At 42.0% G+C, this 21,375-nt stretch overlaps 1 protein-coding gene across 1 annotated transcript in view; it reads right to left on the bottom strand.

Moving 5' to 3' along the window:
- The window catches only part of LOC109872855 (gamma-aminobutyric acid receptor subunit beta-2), a 105,943-nt gene extending 98,068 nt beyond the window's left edge, over positions 1 to 7,875 (bottom strand). Inside the window, exons 1-3 of the mRNA XM_020464221.2 lie at positions 7,358 to 7,875; positions 7,146 to 7,237; positions 6,334 to 6,401 (exon numbers count right to left, since the gene is read on the bottom strand). Coding sequence (XP_020319810.2) covers positions 6,334 to 6,401; positions 7,146 to 7,237; positions 7,358 to 7,440 — 243 coding nt within the window. The 5' untranslated portion in view covers positions 7,441 to 7,875. The remainder of the gene's footprint in view (positions 1 to 6,333; positions 6,402 to 7,145; positions 7,238 to 7,357) is intronic.
- Positions 7,876 to 21,375: the final 13,500 nt, after the last annotated feature.

Here is a 21,375-nt window from a genome sequence, read left to right on the forward strand (position 1 = left end):
CAGATTCAGACTGCATTAGATGAAGAGAGAATGTTGTTTTAAACCTCTGGATGAGAGATGATGGATCTTCTTTCTGTATACACTTCCTCTCTTGATTCAAAAGCCCATCAATAAACCATCATAACACAGACAAGTTCAGACTCAATGAAAGACTTGCCATAGCACTCAGACTACAATATATGAAACGTATTACAATAAATGTGTCCAGCTATGCCAACATAAACACGCCTTGGGCAAATGTTACTCCACATTATAAACTGGGTGGTTTGAGCCCTGAATGCTGATTGGCTGAAAGCTGTGTTATATGAGACCATGTAGATAGGGTATGACAAAACATGTATTTTTACTGTTCTAATTACTGTTTCCTGTTATTTTTACTGTTTATAATAGCAATAAGGCACCAAAGAAGTTTGTGGTACAGTATATGGCTAATATACCATGACTATGGGCTGTGTGGCTGCATTGTGTCACGAATAAGAATATCCCTTAGCCATGGTGCCTTAATGCTTAGTTATATCTCTCAATCACTAAAATCATACAGTATAGTCATCCTTTGATACAGCACAGTCTGTTCTGAACCGTGATATCTGGATCTCGTCAGCTGCCATGAGTTGAATGTGTTGTGCTCCAAAATGGAGGGCTCTGCACTCTGAACACCTTCTCAAGTGATCAATAAGCTCCTCTTGGCCTTTATCTACATCAATAATGGTATTTCTGTTGTTTGGCTCATCCTCATCAGTGTGTATTTCTTTCCCTGTGGATACTGTTGGCATAGTCTTCAACAATAAAACGACTCCGTCAACAGTAATATGGCTCAACGTGGAAGAAAAAAAGAAAAAAAAGAAAGAAATTACACTATAAAATACAGTGGAGGGCAACACTGCACTAGATACTGTAGGGCAACACTGCACTAGATACTGTAGGGCAACACTGCACTAGATACTGTAGGGCAACACTGCACTAGATACTGTAGGGCAACACTGCACTAGATACTGTAGGGCAACACTGCACTAGATACTGTAGGGCAACACTGCACTAGATACTGTAGGGCAACACTGCACTAGATACTGTAGGGCAACACTGCACTAGATACTGTAGGGCAACACTGCACTAGATACTGTAGGGCAACACTGCACTAGATACTGTAGGGCAACACTGCACTAGATACTGTAGGGCAACACTGCACTAGATACTGTAGGGCAACACTGTACTAGATACTGTAGGGCAACACTGCACTAGATACTGTAGGGCAACACTGCACTAGATACTGTAGGGCAACACTGCACTAGATACTGTAGGGCAACACTGCACTAGATACTGTAGGGCAACACTGCACTAGATACTGTAGGGCAACACTGCACTAGATACTGTAGGGCAACACTGCACTAGATACTGTAGGGCAACACTGCACTAGATACTGTAGGGCAACACTGCACTAGATACTGTAGGGCAACACTGCACTAGATACTGTAGGGCAACACTGCACTAGATACTGTAGGGCAACACTGCACTAGATAATGTAGGGCAACACTGCACTAGATACTGTAGGGCAACACTGCACTAGATACTGTGGGGCAACACTGCACTAGATACTGTAGGGCAACACTGCACTAGATACTGTAGGGCAACACTGCACTAGATACTGTAGGGCAACACTGCACTAGATAATGTAGGGCAACACTGCACTAGATACTATAGGGCAACACTGCACTAGATACTGTAGGGCAACACTGCACTAGATACTGTAGGGCAACACTGCACTAGATACTGTACGGCAACACTGCACTAGATACTGTAGGGCAACACTGCACTAGATGCTGTAGGGCAACACTGCACTAGATACTGTAGGGCAACACTGCACTAGATACTATAGGGCAACACTGCACTAGATACTGTAGGGCAACACTGCACTAGATACTGTAGGGCAACACTGCACTAGATACTGTAGGGCAACACTGCACTAGATACTGTAGGGCAACGCTGCACTAGATACTGTAGGGCAACACTACACTAGATACTGTAGGGCAACACTGCACTAGACACTGTAGGGCAACACTGCACTGGATACTGTAGGGAAACACTGCACTAGATACTGTAGGGCAACACTACACTAGATACTGTAGGGCAACACTACACTAGACACTGTAAGGCAACACTGCACTGGATACTGTAGGGCAACACTACACTAGATACTGTAGGGCAACGCTGCACTAGATACTGTAGGGCAACACTGCACTAGATACTGTAGGGCAACACTGCACTAGATATTGTAAGGCAACACTGCACTAGATACTGTAGGGCAACACTGCACTAGATAATGTAGGGCAACACTGCACTAGATACTGTAGGGCAACACTGCACTAGATATTGTAGGGCAACACTGCACTAGATACTGTAGGGCAACACTGCACTAGACACTGTAGGGCAACACTGCACTAGATACTGTAGGCAACACTGCACTAGATTCTACCACTTAGCCAACCATTCATCACCTAAGAGTCACTAGCTACCTGGAGTTGCAGTTTGTCTATTTCATTTGTTTTCCGAGTGTTCTATTGTGTTTGTCTGTCTCTAAATCATATGAACCTTAAGCAACATAAGGTGCATGACCTTCCCTCCAACCTCACAGGCTGCCGCTCCAAATGGAGAGGCCTGACCCCAAGGATTTACATCGCCCAGCCTTACATCTAACCTTTGCTCTCTTCCCAGGGCTGTGTGTGGAAGAGCACGCAGGAGCAGAGTACCTTTCGGAGGGAACATGCATTCAAACACAGGCCTATTATATACCTGGAACGCTGGATGAACATACAGTGAGATCCAAAAGTATTGGAACAGTGACAACATTTGTATTGTTTTGGCTCTGTACTCCATCACTTTGGATATGAAATGATACAATGACTGAGGTTAAGGTGCAGACCGCCAGCTGTAATTTGAGGGTATTTTCATTCAACCTTTTAGAACTTACAGACCTTTTTGTACCTAGTCCCACCATTTTAGGAGACCAAAAACATTGGGATAAATTCACTTATATTTGTATTACAGGAGTCAAAAGTTTAGTATTTTGTCCCATATTCCTAGCACGCAATGATTACATCTCGTTGTGACTACAAAACTTGTTAGATGCATCTGCTGTTTGTTTTGGTTGTGTTTCAGATGATTTTGTGCTCAATAGAAATTAATTGTAAATCATGTAAAGTGTCAAAATGGAGTCACTTTTATTGTAAATAACAATAGAATATGTTTCTGAACACGTCTACATTCATGTGGATGCTACCATGATTATGGATCATTCTGAAAGAATTGTAAATATTGACGAGTGTGAAAGTTATAGACGCACAAATATTATATCCCCAAGACATGCTAACCTCTCACCATTACAATAACAGGGGAGGTTAGCATTTTTGGGAGGATATGATATACAGTATGTGTGTCTAACTTTCTCACTCATCATTATTCACGATTCATTCAGGACTATCCATAATCATGGTAGCATCCACATTAATTTAGAAATGTTTAGAAACATATCCTAATCACAAGTGTGATGTAATCATTGTTTGATAGGAATATGGGACCAATACTTCACTTTGATTACTTTAATAAGTGAATTTAACCCAATACTTTTGGTCCCCTAAAATGGTGGGACTAGGTACACAAAGTGCTGTAATTTCTAAACGGTTCACCGAAATTGATAAACACCCTCAAATTAATGCTGACAGTCTGCACTTCAACCTCACAGTCATTGCATAATTTCAATTCCAAAATGCTGGAGAACAGAGCCAAACAACCAAAAATGTGTCACTGTCCCAATACTTCTGGAGCTCACTGTATGTGACTCGTGGCACATTCCAACCACAGACCAAGTAGCTGTCCACCACAACTCCCTCCGCTGGCTTTAATGAATTTACATTGTCTGAGGTAGGTAGAGACATAGTGCTGCTAGAGTACCATGGAGGACGGTAGAAAAGGATAGGTTGTCGGTAGAGATGAGAGAACTGGAAGCTTTCTTTCAACCAACTATGTGTTCTGAGTTTATAGAGAAGAAGAAAGCATCTGAATCCCAGCTGTGATCTTAAGAGGACATGAAAGAGGGGCCACCAGAGAGTCAGATTTGGACCTTTGCTGCAGGAATGGGGAAACACCTTGTGATCTGACCTAGATGGGCTGGAGTAGGGAAACACCTTGCGATCTGACCTAGATGGGCTGGAGTGTGGAAACACCTTGCGATCTGACCTAGATGGGCTGGAGTGTGGAAACACCTTGCGATCTGACCTAGATGGGCTGGAGTGTGGAAACACCTTGCGATCTGACCTAGATGGGCTGGAGTGTGGAAACACCTTGCGATCTGGCCTAAATGGGCTGGAGTGTGGAAACACCTTGCGATCTGGCCTAAATGGGCCGGAGTGTGGAAACACCTTGCGATCTGACCTAAATGGGCTGGAGTGTGGAAACACCTTGCGATCTGACCTAGATGGGCTATAGGGCCAAAGCTCTTGAGCAGATATTGATAAAAGAAACAGGCTTTTCTTGTCCATTGATAGAATGGACTCTACGAGGCCCTGCTCGAGATGACGTATGATTTGGTGCTGCCTGTATTGCTGCCTGTTTCCCCTGGTTGACTGGCCAGCTGGCTGGCTAGCTGACTGGCTGGCTGTGAGCGGTACAGCTATGGAGAATGTGTAGTGAGATCTATCACTAATCCTGTTCCTTTAGGTGCAGTGTGAAAGTCCCAACCCAGAGATAAGAGGGTGATGGGCCAACCACAGAGGACCTAGAAGAGCACAATCCCTTTCCTGTGTTGACTTCCAGCCTGGCTTTGTGGATTAGCACAACGCTGTAATAGTCGCTGAGCATATTTGTTGAAAGCATTAAAGGTAAAATCATTACCTAAAACAATAACCCAGCTGCTTCATTCAGGGGTTCAGCCAACCAGGAGCCATGGATTAGGCCGTTTATTAGGGGATTAAACATAACCAAGGCCAGCTTTTTGCCATCACACAGGGGTCGTCACATAAAGGGAGTGTTTCCCATGAAATGCCATGAATGACGAGAGTCCACATTGCCACAGGGAGGTGCCTACCATGACAAAACCTTCAGTTCATGGTGCGTTGGTCACTCACTTTGGTTACACAGTGAAAAATCTGTGTTTAATCCAGATGAATGCATGCAGAAGTCAGAGCCAGACAAATAAAATGTAGAAGGCACTAGACCAGTGATCTATGATAAATGGAGGACAAGGGCAACTTCTACCATTAAAGACTGTTTGTGACCAATCATACATCTTGTTAATCATATATCTCGTTTTATACAATAAACCCAACTAGAATTGCATTTGGTCTGAGGGACGAATACAATGACAACAGTTTAAACTAAGACCTTTGGGTATTTGTGTCAAAAATAGCCAGTTGGGTACTCTTAACTTCATACTATGATGAGCCCCATTTCAACTGGAAAAAATACTTTCAACAACCAGTAGAGTAGAAATGTACCTGAGCAAAGACATTTCCCACTGGACACACTTGTTGAATCAACGTTGAAGTGACGTCCGTGACCAGTGCCTGCTATTTCATCCCAAATACAGTCATTGCAATCCTACTCAACAGAAATCTAAATATATGTATTCATAACATTATTTATATGCACAGAGATAATAATCATGTCCATTTCAGTGTCATTAAATGGGGCCTTATCCGTCTTCTACAATGGAGGCATACCTTTTCCCACAACACTCAAAATGTACAAATGACAAAACAACCAAAAACACGCTAATAGCACAGATTAGCAGAGAGATTGGCATGGTGACAGGAAGCATAACCATGGATTTTGTCAAAAACATTCTCAAAGGATTGGTGTAGGGACCATTCCTCTCAGGCAGAGCCCGAAACCCTGTCTCTCTCGACTGACGTGCAGTTCTGACTAATAGCACTAGGGGATGCTCTTGCATGAAGCAAAACTTTTGCCTCCACTTCAGTATGCACTTCATAAGTTCCTTAAAACGTTAGTAAATACTTCCACTACATGTAAACACATTACAAACACTCAAACCACAGGTATGCAAGATGTTGTGTTCATCCATTAGGAAACATTAGGAAACATTCACAGACGTGAAACTCTGTTATGGGTGAATTAGCAACAGCATGCACGGAATGGCTAGGCGTATCGGTGTGAATTTAAAAAGGTCGATTGTCATAGCTCTGAGAAGACTACATATTTTAGCATTGTTTTGACTGGTAACCTACTCCATGCAGTGCACTGGGTTTCCTTTAGGTAAGACAATGCATATAATATTAGGGCAATGCCCACAAACCATTGGGAGAGTGATAATCGAGTACTTACCATATTGACTTCAGATACCATGTCTATGCTGGCTATGTCTATATTCATCCCCACTCCCACAGGGGGACCTAGAACAAACCAACAAAACGGGCCGTAATGTTAACCATTTCATGATTTTTGGTTTATAACATTAATATCATAAACCACAAATGTAACCCTTTGCATAGCAACTGCCTAGCAGCAGCACACGAGCATTCAGTCATTCATTTATTGTCAGCCAGATAACACGATACAATATGGGATTTCAAAAAGCAGGTGCGCACGGTGTCTCTGATGTTTCTTCGCAAAACACAGTGCATGGCGTTCATTACGTCTAAATGCTTCCGATTAAATTGAAATTGTATACCTATGTCGACAACTTGTATTTGTATGAGCACCCAGCTAAATGTCAAGGGTTTTACACCTGAATAAAGATATAACAACGTTCGTAAGGTAGACACCAATCGCCAACATAACAATGGGTTAGGGAATTTATCATCTCATTCCATGACACTACAGTCAAAAGGTGTACCATTGATTGAGCCTACAACTTCTAATACCCTTCTAGTATTGTGTTAAAAAGTGATCCTAATCCGTGTCGTTAGCACACGTGGAACTAGGTGGCCCTATGTATGTATAGGCTACCTGGACAAACTGAAGGGTCGATGTATGTATAGGCTACCTGGACACACTGAAGGGTAGGCTACGTGCGTTTAACTTTAAAAAATAAGACGAGGGATTTGGACGATCCACACAATTAGAGCAACAACTGAGTGTTATAGGGCTGACAACAGAAAAGTAAATTACAGTTTGTATTAAATTCATTTCATTACCTCCAAAATCTGGCCTCAAGCGAATGTCATATCCTTTCAACAGTCTATCCACAGTTTCTTTTACGATTGACATATTGCTAGGGTCATTGACCCTAGAGAAGGAGAAGGAATACATTCTTAGATGTGCAAGCTTCCAAAGGCATTATTGAAGTGTTTTCTACAGTGTATAACATATTCATTCGAAGTGAAGAGCATCTAAGCCGACCACTTACCTTTGCGCACAGACCACAGCCACTATTACGAGGAAGGTCCAAACCCCAAAGTATCTCATTGTTCTTATTCTCAACACCGCCATAGTTTTGATATGATTTTGGATTTCAGTGAAGACAGACGTGATCCAACTTATTCTGGCCAGTGCAGTAATTCCAATGTGTGGCGCATGCGCATGCTTTACCACAACATCAAGGAGCAGTGGCTGCTGATGCTGGTGGCAGAGCAATTTCCAGGACAGATATTTTTTTATTTAAGGGGAAAGTGAAGCCAACAAGTAAGTGAGGCAAACGGATGCTTCTCCCTCGCCATTCAATATATAATAAAACTGTGAAATAAACGTAATATAGATTAACCTTTACTTTTTTTTATTTTCTTATATTCCGTTAATACACATGGTTTATTCCAATAAAGAACATGTTTTAAAACTACAACATGCTGAACGAAGTGGGAACATGGGAAAGAGAACTAGGAGAAAATAGGATGAGGTGTTGCATATGCTACTTTGTCTAACATCAATGCACGCATTTACAGATTCGTGGTTGTTGCACCCTGAAAATTTTGGAGGTGAGCTATGTGTAGCTCCGAGATCGCGCGTGAGGGCTTTTAAAGGTGTAGAATGATGAGCAGAAATATTGTTAGGTAATCATCGGACTATTTGTTAGTTGTTTGTTCAAAGGAGAGGGAGCAACATTTCTTATAGACCCTTCAAACACTACATGTATAGCCTAAATAAACCTATAATGGCATTCTTGAAAACCTCTTGGTCAATCAGGAAATGGTCAACTCCCGTTTGGAACTGTCCATGGTTCTGAAATTAGAGTTAAGAATGTTGCGTGGTCAATCTGACCTCTGCATTGGCCTTGCAGCATTTCAAATCAAATCAATTTTTATTTGTCACATACACATGGTTAGCAGATGTTAATGCAAATATAGCAAAATAATTGTGCTTCTAGTTCCGACAATGCAGTAATAACCAACTAGTAATCTAACCTAACAATTCCAGAACTACTACATTATACACACAAGTGTAAAGGGATAAAGAATATGTACATAAAGATATATGAATGAGTGATGGTACAGAACGGCATAGGCAAGACGCAGTAGATGGTATCGAGTACAGTATATACATATGAGATGAGTAATGTAGGGTATGTAAACATTATATTAAGTGGCATTGTTTAAAGTGGCTAGTGATATATTTTACATAAATTCCCATCAATTTCCATTATTAAAGTGGCTGGAGTTGAGTCAGTATGTTGGCAGCAGCCACTCAATGTTAGTGGTGGCTGTTTAACGTCTGATGGCCTTGAGATAGAAGCTGTTTTTCAGTCTCTCGGTCCCTGCTTTGATGCACCTGTACTGACCTCGCCTTCTGGATGATAGCGGGGTGAACAGGCAGTGGCTCGGGTGGTTGTTGTCCTTGATGATCTTTATGGCCTTCCTGTGACATCGGGTGGTGTAGGTGTCCTGGAGGGCAGGTAGTTTGCCCCCGGTGATGCGTTGTGCAGACCTCACTACCCTCTGGAGAGCCTTACGGTTGTCGTACCAGGCGGTGATACAGCCCGACAGGATGCTCTCGATCGTGCATCTGTAGAAGTTTGTGAGTGCTTTTGGTGACAAGCCGGATTTCTTCAGCCTCATGAGGTTGAAGAGGCACTGCTTCGCCTTCTTCACAACGCTGTCTGTGTGGACCAATTCAGTTTGTCTGTGATGTGTACGCCGAGGAACTTAAAACTTACTACCCTCTCCACTACTGTCCCGTCGATGTTGATAGGGGGGTGCTCCCTCTGCTGTTTCCTGAAGTCCAAAATCATCTCCTTTGTTTTGTTGACGTTGAGTGTGAGGTTATTTTCCTGACAACACCCTCAGAGGGCCCTCACCTCCTCCCTGTAGGCTGTCTTGTCGTTTTTGGTAATCAAGCCTACCACTGTAGTGTCGTCAGCAAACTTGATGATTGAGTTGGAGGTGTGCATGGCCACGCAGTCGTGGGTGAACAGGGAGTACAGGAGAGGGCTGAAAACGCACCCTTGTGGGGCCCCAGTGTTGAGGATCAGCGGGGTGGAGATGTTGTTACCTACCCTCACCACCTGGGGGCGGCCCGCCAGGAAGTCCAGTACCCAGTGGCACAGGGCGGGGTCGAGACCCAGGGTCTCGAGCTTGATGACGAGTTTGGAGGGTACTATGGCGTTAAATGCTGAGCTATAGTCGATGAACAGCATTCTCACATAGGTATTCCTCTTGTCCAGATGGGTTAGGGCAGTGTGCAGTGTGGTTGCGATTGCGTCGTCTGTGGACCTATTGGGGCGGTAAGCAAATTGGAGTGGGTCTAGGGTGTCAGGTAGGGTGGAGGTGATATGGTCCTTGACTAGTCTCTCAAAGCACTTCATGATGACGGAAGTGAGTGCTACGGGGCGGTAGTTATTTAGCTCAGTTACCTTAGCTTTCTTGGGAACAGGAACAATGGTGGCCCTCTTGAAGCATGTGGGAACAGCAGACTGGGATAAGGATGGATTGAATATGTCCGTAAACACACCAGCCAGCTGGTCTGCGCATGCTCTGAGGACGCGGCTCGGATGATATTTACTGTGATATGGCCTCTGCAGAAGTTAGGGCATTCATAATTCTGAGCTGTTGCTGTTGTAAAGGAAGTTGTCAAGAAAGTGAGTTTGTGTTTATACAGGACCTCCCGCCCTCACCTACCATTAACCAACCATGTCAATGGGGATCTATAGGCTACGGAAAACGTTGAGAGGCTCACGGAGAAGCTCAATTTGGCTTCTGTGAGCCTCCAGAGGCTCCGCGTTTGCGTCACACTATCCATACGGCACCGACACCCTCATTTTCGGATCAAGCATAAATCGGCTTTTAGGCTACCCATGCATGCAATGTGCTGGATGTGTTCTCTCTCTCTCTCTCTCTCTCTCTGTCTATCTTTCTCTCTCTGTCTCTCTCTCTCTCTTTCTCTCTCTCTTTCTCTCTCTCCCTCTCTCTCTCTCTCTCTCTTTCTCTCTCTCTCTTTCTTTATTTCGATGAGAGATGCTCGTCAAAGTTATTATGACATGACTCAACACTTCCCAATCAATTTCACCAACCGATCCGCTCCTACGCGTTCGTGCTTTTGATGCAAACGTGCACAGGCGTGCTCAAATGGAGAGCGACTACATTACCACGAGCTATTGCTCACGTCAATATCGCGCCTCGAGGCTGAGATAATACATGAACACTAGCAAGTACGCTATACATTTCGAAGTAAGCGCTACCAACATCCGATCCGGACAGACGCCTCTGCGTTAAAGTGGTCATGCTTTGATGGAATCCGGTGCATTGCTGCATGACACTGGGCGGGGAGCGTACTAAACCCCTGGACGATGGTGACAATTAATCATCGGCTCACTCCCTCTCATCTGTCATTCCTTAACAACCCACAATTAAGATGTGTATCATTAAGCTACTGTAGCTGGCCCATATGTACATCAAAATGATATTAGTAGACATTATGGCACATGTTGAAGTCCCCTCTTGCGGTATGTATAGGCTACTTTATGTTTTGTTTAGGTTTATTTGTAGCCTAATTGGTTGCTATAAGCTGCTAGAAGTGAGATGTGTATTTGCAAGGTACTGTAGTATAACCTGGCTTTTCTGAGAATGATGGCACCATTGTAATTAGGCCATGTAGAGAAAAACCCTGTCCTCAGTTGGATACAATAACCAGTAGAACATATGTCATTAAAACCATGGGCCTTAGTGGCCAAATAGGAATAAATAACGAGGTCAAGGTCAAAAGCTTTGTCTACAGTGTATTTGCAAAAACATTGACATTTGTATTTGGCATCGTGGCTTACAGCGGATATATAAAAAAACACATGCACAATACAAACACACATGCACAATACAAAAACACATGCACAATACAAAAACACATGCACAATACAAAAACACATGCACAATACAAAAACACATCCACAACACAAAAACACATGCACAATACAAAAACACATGCACAATACAAAAACACATGCACAATACAAAAACACATGCACAATACAAAAACACATGCACAATACAAAAACACATGCACAATACAAAAACACATGCACAATACAAACACACATGCACAATACAAAAACAACAGCAATGTTATGGGCTTTTAAATGTTTACTACTTCATTCATTCATACACACACACAACACACACACACCCCTTCTGGTACTCTGTCTTCACTCATTTGATTACCATTCATTTGTTGTGCACCTTTAAAGAACAGACCTCAAATATTCAGTTCTTGATTGAGTTGCTTCCAGAGTGGATTTGAATGTATTTCACTCAGCACTGAGAGTGAAGGGCAACGAGATGATAATCACCAGACCTGCGTTCAAATACTGCATGAAATATCTCAAATACTTTCACATTCATTCAGAGTAAGTATTCAGATATATATATATATATATATATATATATATATAACCATTCAAATACCCAAATAAAAGTACTTGTTTTGGGCTGTGTATTTGAAAACACAAAAATACACCCCCCAAGAAGTATTTTAAATATCAGACACTCACATACACATGCATTTGAACCCAGGCCTGATAATGTCTGATGGATTCCTGAGTCATTATAATCAAACATGAGTCATATTTTCTCCCTCATGTCCGGTCAAACTACATCACACCATGTATTGGAACAGGACGTTGGTGGCTGTGTTTTAGTAAACAGGGTTTGTTTGCTGGCATCCAGGGTATTGATAGAGAGGCCTGTCTGGCCTGTATGTGCACGGAGCTGGTGTACACAGATAGCACCCCACAGATCATCGTCTGCCATGACTTTGGGTTGAACTGTCACCACAAGCAGTGAAAAGAGGGGGGGTAGTAAGCATTAGCAGTCATCACACTATGGTACCCACTCACTCAGGGATGGGTTATGTTTGCCGGTTACAACAACAACAAACTTGAAAGGTCATAACTCAAATTCTGAATGTTTTACAGTTGACTTACAGGCACACATAAACACTCACAGAAACATTCCTCAAATGCTAAGAGACAACAACTCATTTCATAATGATAAACTCTTGAAAACACCAAAGTTGCATGATGTTTGAGATCACTTTTTACTTGATTGTGGACAAGTAATACAATCTCCTCACTGAAGACAATGTCCTTTTTGTCTCTGCACGTGTCTGATTTCATTTTACGTTTCAGATCAAAGGAAACGTATACAAGTGTAGGATCTTAACTTAACCAGTATTGTTGCAGCAAAATAATCCTGTAGTAACAGGACATTTAGTCCATAAGGTTCCTTGATCAATAGGCTATTAGCTGGCCAAAATTAGACTACATGAAAAGTGCAATACTGTTAATATAATTGTGTGTTCAGTGAATTTATGTAAATCAAGAAGCTCATCAGCATTTGCTGCAGTGCAGGAAAATTCTCAGCAACAAAATGGCGATCAAATTAAGATCCCAAATCTGGGCCTCCCGGGTGGCGCAGTGGTTAAGGGCGCTGTACTGCAGCGCCAGCTGTGCCATCAGAGACTCTGGGTTTGCGTCCAGGCTCTGACGTAACCGGCCGCGACCGGAAGGTCCGTGGGGCAACGCACAATTGGCCTAGCGTCGTCCGGGTTAGGGAGGGCTTGGCCGGTAGGGATGTCCTTGTCTCATCGCGCACCAGCGACTCCTGTGGCAGGCCGGGCGCAGTGCGCGCTAATCAAGGTTGCCAGGTGCACTGTGTTTCCTCCGACACATTGGTGCGGCTGGCTTCCGGGTTGGATGCACGCTGTGTTAAGAAGCAGTGCGGCTTGGTTGGGTTGTGTATTGGAGGACCCCCGACTTTCAACCTTCGTCTCTCCCGAGCCCGTACGGGAGTTATAGCGATGAGACAAGATAGTAGCTACTAAAAACAATTGGATACCACGAAATTGGGGAGAAAAAAGATCCCACATCTGTATAAGTACAAGTATACTCAGTATACTCAAAGCAACATCATTTGTCTTTACATATGTAATCATTAATGGTACAAAGAGATACTTGACTAACACCGTACCAACTTGCCTCTATCTTGCCTGTGTTTCCTCACTACAACAACATTGTGGTTACTTTGGAACTGCTATGGAATTACATGGTTATAGTGTATATCGGTATAGATTGTTACACAATTGGAACAAGGACTGTGTGATTACAAATCCACTTGCTGAAGTTAATTCCACACGTGTAGCCTAATTACCCATGATATATTTTCTTATGGCATTTTTTGTTGTTCCAGTATATAACTGCACTTTTCAAAGTGACTTTGGTACATGTAACAAACTACACAATTCCAGTTATGTCATTTCCCCTGTTGTCCCTTGGGTGATAAGGTCTTGATATGGCAATCTTAATAGACTAGGACTATTTAACACACCTTGCCAACTACAGGTTATTTTGAGTAACACGTTTATTTCCATGTCATCACGTCTCAAAGGGATTATTGAATCAAATGTTATGTAAGTACAATCTTGTTACCAAGGAGACGCTTGTAATTGTAATGTACCTACTCAGGAGCAAGCAACTGATTGTAAATTGGAGCACAATAGGTTTAATCTTTTTCATCGTTATCTAGAAATTTGAATACAGTAACAACCTTTGCAAACTATTCTATTCTAACCAGGGGTGTTTTCGCACACACACACACACACACACACACACACACACACACACACACACACACACACACACACACACACACACACACACACACACACACACACACACACACACACACACACACACACACACACACACACACACACACGTGTGCATGTGCACACACACACACACACACACACACACACACACACACACACACACATACACACACACACACACACACACTGTACATAAAGTATAATACTTAACAATAATATCATCACTTGATTATTGATTCAGTGGATAGCAGTGAACATGTGGACAGACTGGATTATTTTGTTAAGCCTAATGAAGCTCTTTGGCTTGGAAAGTTTGTGGGGAGTTTGCACCTGGTCACAGATCAGTGTATAGACCCCCTGTGGAAGTCTGACATGTCCAGGGACCAAAGGGAGATGGAGATGTGGTAGGATGCCAGGATGGTCCAATGAGGCTAGATGGTACTCATATATTTTATCAAACCCCATCCTCTGAATGATCATTTGGATGTTTGGTATCTCTACCTGTTGTATGTACAGTGTGTCATGTATCATTTTTTCCGCCACAATTAAAAAGGTTTTGTGTATTTAACATGCAGTGTAATGATGACAGGGCTTACAGTGCTGATTAAGAATTCTTAACTCAATGGGGGGTCACAGTCCTAAAAGGTACATTTGAATGATGCTTCTCTATTGACAAGATGTTTAGTCAAAGGAGTCTTATGGCGATGAAATCACAGAGGTTGGCCAATTAAACACATAATCAGAGCATGAAAACTCAAAAGGACATCTGGTGCTCTTAGGACTGATCATAGCTGACTCATTGAATAAAGTCTGATTTCTAAAGCAAGCTGTATTTTAGTATGAACTTGACATTTCCAGATCTGTTTCTCATGGCAAAAGATGCGCTGAATAGTGTAGTATACAGTGTAGTATAGAGTATAGAGTATACAGTGTAGTATAGAGTATAGAGTATACAGTGTAGTATAGAGTATAGAGTATACAGAGTAGTATAGAGTATACAGTGTAGTATAGAGTATACAGTGTAGTATACAGTGTAGTATAGAGTATAGAGTATACAGTGTAGTATAGAGTATAGAGTATACAGTGTAGTATAGAGTATAGAGTATACAGAGTAGTATAGAGTATACAGTGTAGTATAGAGTATACAGTGTAGTATAGAGTATACAGTGTAGTATAGAGTATACAGTGTAGTATAGAGTATACAGTGTAGTATAGAGTATAGTATAGAGTATACAGTGTAGTATAGAGTATACAGTGTAGTATAGAGTATAGAGTGTAGTATAGAGTATACAGTGTAGTATAGAGTATACAGTGTAGTATAGAGTGTAGTATAGAGTATACAGTGTAGTATAGAGTATACAGTGTAGTATAGAGTATACAGTGTAGTATAGAGTATACAGTGTAGTATAGAGTATACAGTGTAGTATAGAGTGTAGTATAGAGTATAGAGTATACAGTGTAGTATAGAGTATAGAGTATACAGTGTAGTATACAGTGTAGTATAGAGTATAGAGTATACAGTGTAGTATAGAGTATAGAGTATACAGTGTAGTATAGAGTATAGAGTATAGAGTATACAGAGTAGTATAGAGTATACAGTGTAGTATAGAGTATACAGTGTAGTATAGAGTATACAGTGTAGTATAGAGTATACAGTGTTGTGAAAAACGTTTTGCCCCCTTTCTAATTTTCTCTACTTTGACATATTTGTCATATTAAATGTTATCAGATCTTCAACCAAAACCTAATATTAGATAAAGGGAACCTGAGTGAACAAATAACAAAACAACTACATATTTATTTCATTTACTTCAGAAACAAAGTTATGCAACACCCAATGCCCCTGTGTGAAAGAGTAATTGCCCCCTTACACTCAATAACTGGTTGTGCCACCTTTAGCTGCAACGAATCCAACCAAATGCTTCCTGTAGTTGTTGATCAGTCTCACATCGCTGTGGAGGGATTTTGGTCCACTCTTCCATGCAGAACTGGTGCAACTCAGTGACATTGTGGGTTTTTAAGCATGGACTGCTCGTTTCAAATCCTGCTACAACATCTCAATTGGGATTAGGTCTGGACTTTAACTTGGCCATTCCAAAACTTCAAATGTGTTGCTTTTTAGCAATTTTCATGTAGACTTCATTGTGTGTTTTGGATCATTGTCTTGCTTCATGACCCAGCTACACTTCAGCTTCAGCTCACAGACACATGGCCTGACATTCTCCTGTAGAATTATCTGATACAGAGCAGAATTCATGGTTCCTTCTATTAAGGCAAGTCGTCCAGGTCCTGAGGCAGCAAAGCCTCCCCAAACCATCACAGTACCACCACCATGCTTGACTGTTGGTATAAGGTTCTTACTATGGAATACAGTGTTTGGTTTTCGCAAGGCAAAATGGGACCATTGTCATCCAAAAAGTATCCCATTTGTAAAGGTTCCCTTTAGCTAATATTAGGTTTTGGTTGAAGATCTGATAACAGTCAGTATCAAAAATATGCAAAAATAGAGAAAATCAGACAAGGGGACAATACTTTTACACAGTACTGTATTGACACATTAATAAGGTGCTGCTTCTGAAGTTGTTTTGAAACCATTTGTAGATCTTAAGTCATTGACATCAGAGGCAGCTGATATCCATATTTGCTCCAAAAAGGGAATTATGATACCAATCGTTACATTTAATCCAATCTCACAATGCATTACATTGCCTCTCTCTTAACCTCTTATCTGTTAATGTTGTTCAGCAGCCATGTGGTTTTCCTCCACTGTGACAGACACCAGGGTGCTTTGACAAAACTATCAACAGTGTCCCTGCCAATGCCAGGAGTGAGCTCAACCTTGAAAGTGTAGATAACCAGTAAAACGGAGACCATCGGCCATCCTCCATGCCATCCTTCACCAACCAGAGGAGGCGCCACACGCTGTTTCTCAAAGTCACCACGCCCTTCACACTACACGACAATGGACACCATCGCCAAATCTGGGGTGAGAGTCAGCTTCAGCCACAGTTGGGAGGAATATCTGAGCGACCTTGGCAAACAGTGCCTTTTCATGTCCTGGCTTCAGAGATGGAGATTCCAACAGAGGGACTGGAGCTCTTCCACCGGCAGACCTCCCACATGAGACCCTCAAGGCAACATCTGCTCCTCACCCCCCCCTCTGGCCACTTCATTACACTACAAGCATTTCCCTACACTACAAGCATTTCCCTACACTACAAGCATTTCACTACACTACAAGCATTTCACTAAACTACAAGCATTTCACAACACTACAAGCATTTCACTACACTACAAGCATTTCACTACACTACAAGCATTTCGCCACACTCTCAATAACATCTACTAAACACGTATATGTGACCAATAAAATTGTATTTTATTTGTCCCAATCTCTGCCCCCTCACAGAAGAGACCTGCTAGGCTTACCTCAGAACAACCACTGCCCACCCAACCTCAGAACAACCACTGCCCACCCAACCTCAGAACAACCACTACCCACCCAACCTCAGAACAACCACTACCCACCCAACCTCACAACAACCACTTCCCACCCAACCTCAGAACAACCACTACCCACCCAACCTCACAACAACCACTGCCCACCCAACCTCAGAACAACCACTACCCACCCAACCTCAGAACGACCACTGCCCACCCAACCTCAGAACAACCACTGCCCACCCAACCTCAGAACAACCACTGCCCACCCAACCTCAGAACAACCACTACCCACCCAACCTCAGAGCAACCACTACCCACCCAACCTCAGAACAACCACTGCCCACCCAACCTCAGAACAACCACTACCCACCCAACCTCAGAACAACCACTACCCACCCAACCTCAGAACAACCACTACCCACCCAACCTCAGAACAACCACTACCCATCCAACCTCAGAACAACCACTGCCCACCCAACCTCAGAACAACCACTACCCACCCAACCTCAGAACAACCACTACCCACCCAACCTCAGAACAACCACTACCCACCCAACCTCAGAACAACCACTACCCACCCAACCTCAGAACAACCACTGCCCACCCAACCTCAGAACAACCACTGCCACCTACACCACCTCTGCAGGCTCTCTGACTTTGACTCACTGAGTTAATTTTTCTGTAAGAGCGAACCGTTACCATAGATACTGTATAATAAAGGAGAATTGCCACATCTACTGTAGGCGGTATATGATATACAACACACCACTACAGAACTGATGAAGTTAAGTCGCCTACTACACTCAAACACGTTATACATTTGAACTAAGAAGTCATTAATTAAAAAATGTTGATTAGAAGTAGACATTTATCTAATTGAATTAGTGAAATGATGGGATATGGTGTTTATCCAGAGTTGTTGTAAATAATTAAAGAGGTGATGCAGTAAGCTGGGGATATAATTAGGATTGAAAGAGACTGACACTTAAACACAACAACATGCCCCAGATTAGGATGGCTGTAAAAGAGGACATTCACTGGGTCACAATCTGGGTACTGTAGTTTAGAGGAGGGTCTGCTCCTTAGCTTGTGCTGTTACTAACTTTTATAACATTAAATGCATTGACTGCCATCACAGCTCCACGCAACCTTCTGTTGCTGTCCAGGGTGCTGACATTTCCACTGCTGAGGTTTTTAGACCGCCTTAAAAAGGTCTGGTAGGGTGATGCCGCTGTCCAGTGCTGAAGTGTACACTGCTGAAGTTTATGGGGTGAAGCAAGTTAACTTTAATTTACTGCATTTCAGTGCACAATTATGAACGATAACATTTCAGTTAATAAATAATACATCTTTTTTTTAGGATGCCCAAAACAAAATGTATTAAACTGAACAAAACAACATTTAAAACATTATATTTTAACTTAACAAAACAACATTTCAAACATTCTATTTCAACTGAACAGAACATTTCAAACATGCTATTTTCCCAGGAAATTTGGCAAAGGTCAGGGAGTTATAAAACACGTTTTCTGTGAAGCAAGAAACAGCAAGGCACTGAGAAAGCAGCTTGATTGAAGAACTATAAAACTAAGAGTTATGCGCCAACACTCAGACGTTGTCGTAGGTTTAGTCAAGGTCAGTTTGTCATCTATGGAGATGACTCAGTTATGACACAGTTCACAAAAAAAAACGAAGTGATATCAAATAAATTGAAATATTGTATTATTTTAGTATTGTCCATTATATATTGTAAATGTGTAATAATACAGTAATATTGTAATACTGTATTGTATGATGTATTGTTATATGATGTAAACTGTTGTTGTGTTATGATGTAACTGTTTTTATTCTGCACCCCAGAGTAGGTGCTGCCTTGGCTGCAGTTAATGGGGATTCTAATAAATACCAAATACTAAAATCCTGGTTCAAAATGGCAACAGTGCAGAAATAAACATTGGTGTTGGATGAGGTTACCCCTCAAGTTACCTGTGCAATATAAAGTGTTTTTAGAGCTGTTTAGTCCTCAATCTGAATCATTATTATCATTAATATGTATACAGTTCAACTCTTAAGATTCCAGTGATCTGTTGTATCTTGGCAATTAGCAATAAGGCTACACTTGTGGGCCAACAAGCCTTCAGTGGCACTATCTGTGACCATTTGACACTTTGCGACAGAAACAATGCTCCATATATATCTCTGCATCAGTGCACTCTGGGACACTCATCATGTATGTGTGTGTGTGTGTGTGTGTGTGTGTGTGTGTGTGTGTGTGTGTGTGTGTGTGTGTGTGTGTGTGTGTGTGTGTGTGTGTGTGTGTGTGTGTGTGTGTGTGTGTGTGTGTGCGTGCATGTGTGTTTGTGTGCTGGCAGAGATACGATGACCATGGTCCTCACTCTCCTTAATGATCTGTGGTTGATGCCTCTCATGTAATGACCATGGTCTTCACTCTCTTTAATGATCTGTGGTTGAAGCCTCTGCTGAATTGACCATGGACCTCACTCTCCTTAATGATCTGTGGTTGAAACCTCTGCTTTATTGACCATGGTCCTCACTCTCCTTACTGATCTGTGGTTGAAACCTCTGCTGAATTGACCATGGTCCTCACTCTCCTTACGGATCTGTGGTTGAAACCTCTGCTTTATTGACCATGGTCCTCACTCTCCTTACTGATCTGTGGTTGAAACCTCTGCTGAATTGACCATGGTCCTCACGCTCCTTAATTAATAATGCTGTGCCCATTTCATGGTGCTTAAACTTTATTGTCATGGATGTGGATTATGGCCCTGTGTCATTTCAATGGTGGCAGTACATAGAATTACAAGCAGATTCACACCAATGAAATCGGAAATAAGCTCCCTTCCTAAGAGGCACCTTGGCTCAGAGAATGGCTTCCATTAATGCTAAGTGAATCATATTATGCAGTACTGTTTAATATAATGTTGATTCAACCGCTGCCCTTGCTTATGTTACTATCACTATGGCCTCTACAACTATCAGTGCTGCTTCTAGTATTATCAGGGCCAGGAGATGTAGCTGACCATGTGACCCATATATTTAGAGAATTAGGCTTATTTTTGGAATTCTGAACATTGTTTTGATTCTAGACATTCAGTTACATAGCATTGGTTAAATGTCACCCATGTAATGTTAATGTGGAGTTAACATGGCTGCCATAGAATGTCGTAGTGTCATGTAAATGCATCATAATGCAGAAATCACATTGACCCAACTCTCTACATACTGGACTCGGGCCCAAGCTTTTACTATGATTAGTGTGCTGCTGTAAGTGATCGGGGTCAAACACAGATCTCCTGCCCCCCCAACACTCTCTTAGCCCGCAAGACTTAAACCAAGGCATTAGCTTAGGGAGCTAATATAAGTCTCCAGGCCTCTTACTATAAATAAAACAACTATATCATTGTCATACATACAAACACATATCTTATCATGCCTATTCTCTTGACTGCCGCGGTTTAACCCATTTTTCCAATGTCGACATAGACACAGCATTACACACTGCACCACATCTTAAAGGAGGTGGGTGTACACCGTTCAAAGTGCATCAACAACATTATATAAGTTACATATTGAGTACAATGAGACCAGGATAGTGGGATTTCATTGCATAACTCATGTATAACTCTTTTAAGGCTTTTAAAGAAAACATGCTTTAGATAAATAATACATATGTGGAATGTTATACCCTTAATGGATAAGTCGAGTTTAACAATAAAATATAGTGTGCCATGTTCCGTACAGATTAGCAAGATAGAAGATAAGATGAATCAAATGCTTGAACCAAAAATCACAGTAGATCTTGTGGCAGAGAACTTACCTGAACTAAACAGCATATAATATTTAACTGCACTAATCACTTTGCTCTCACATTTG

This window comes from Oncorhynchus kisutch, linkage group LG28 (assembly GCF_002021735.2).
Source record: "Oncorhynchus kisutch isolate 150728-3 linkage group LG28, Okis_V2, whole genome shotgun sequence".
NCBI classification, from domain to species: Eukaryota; Metazoa; Chordata; class Actinopteri; order Salmoniformes; family Salmonidae; genus Oncorhynchus; species Oncorhynchus kisutch.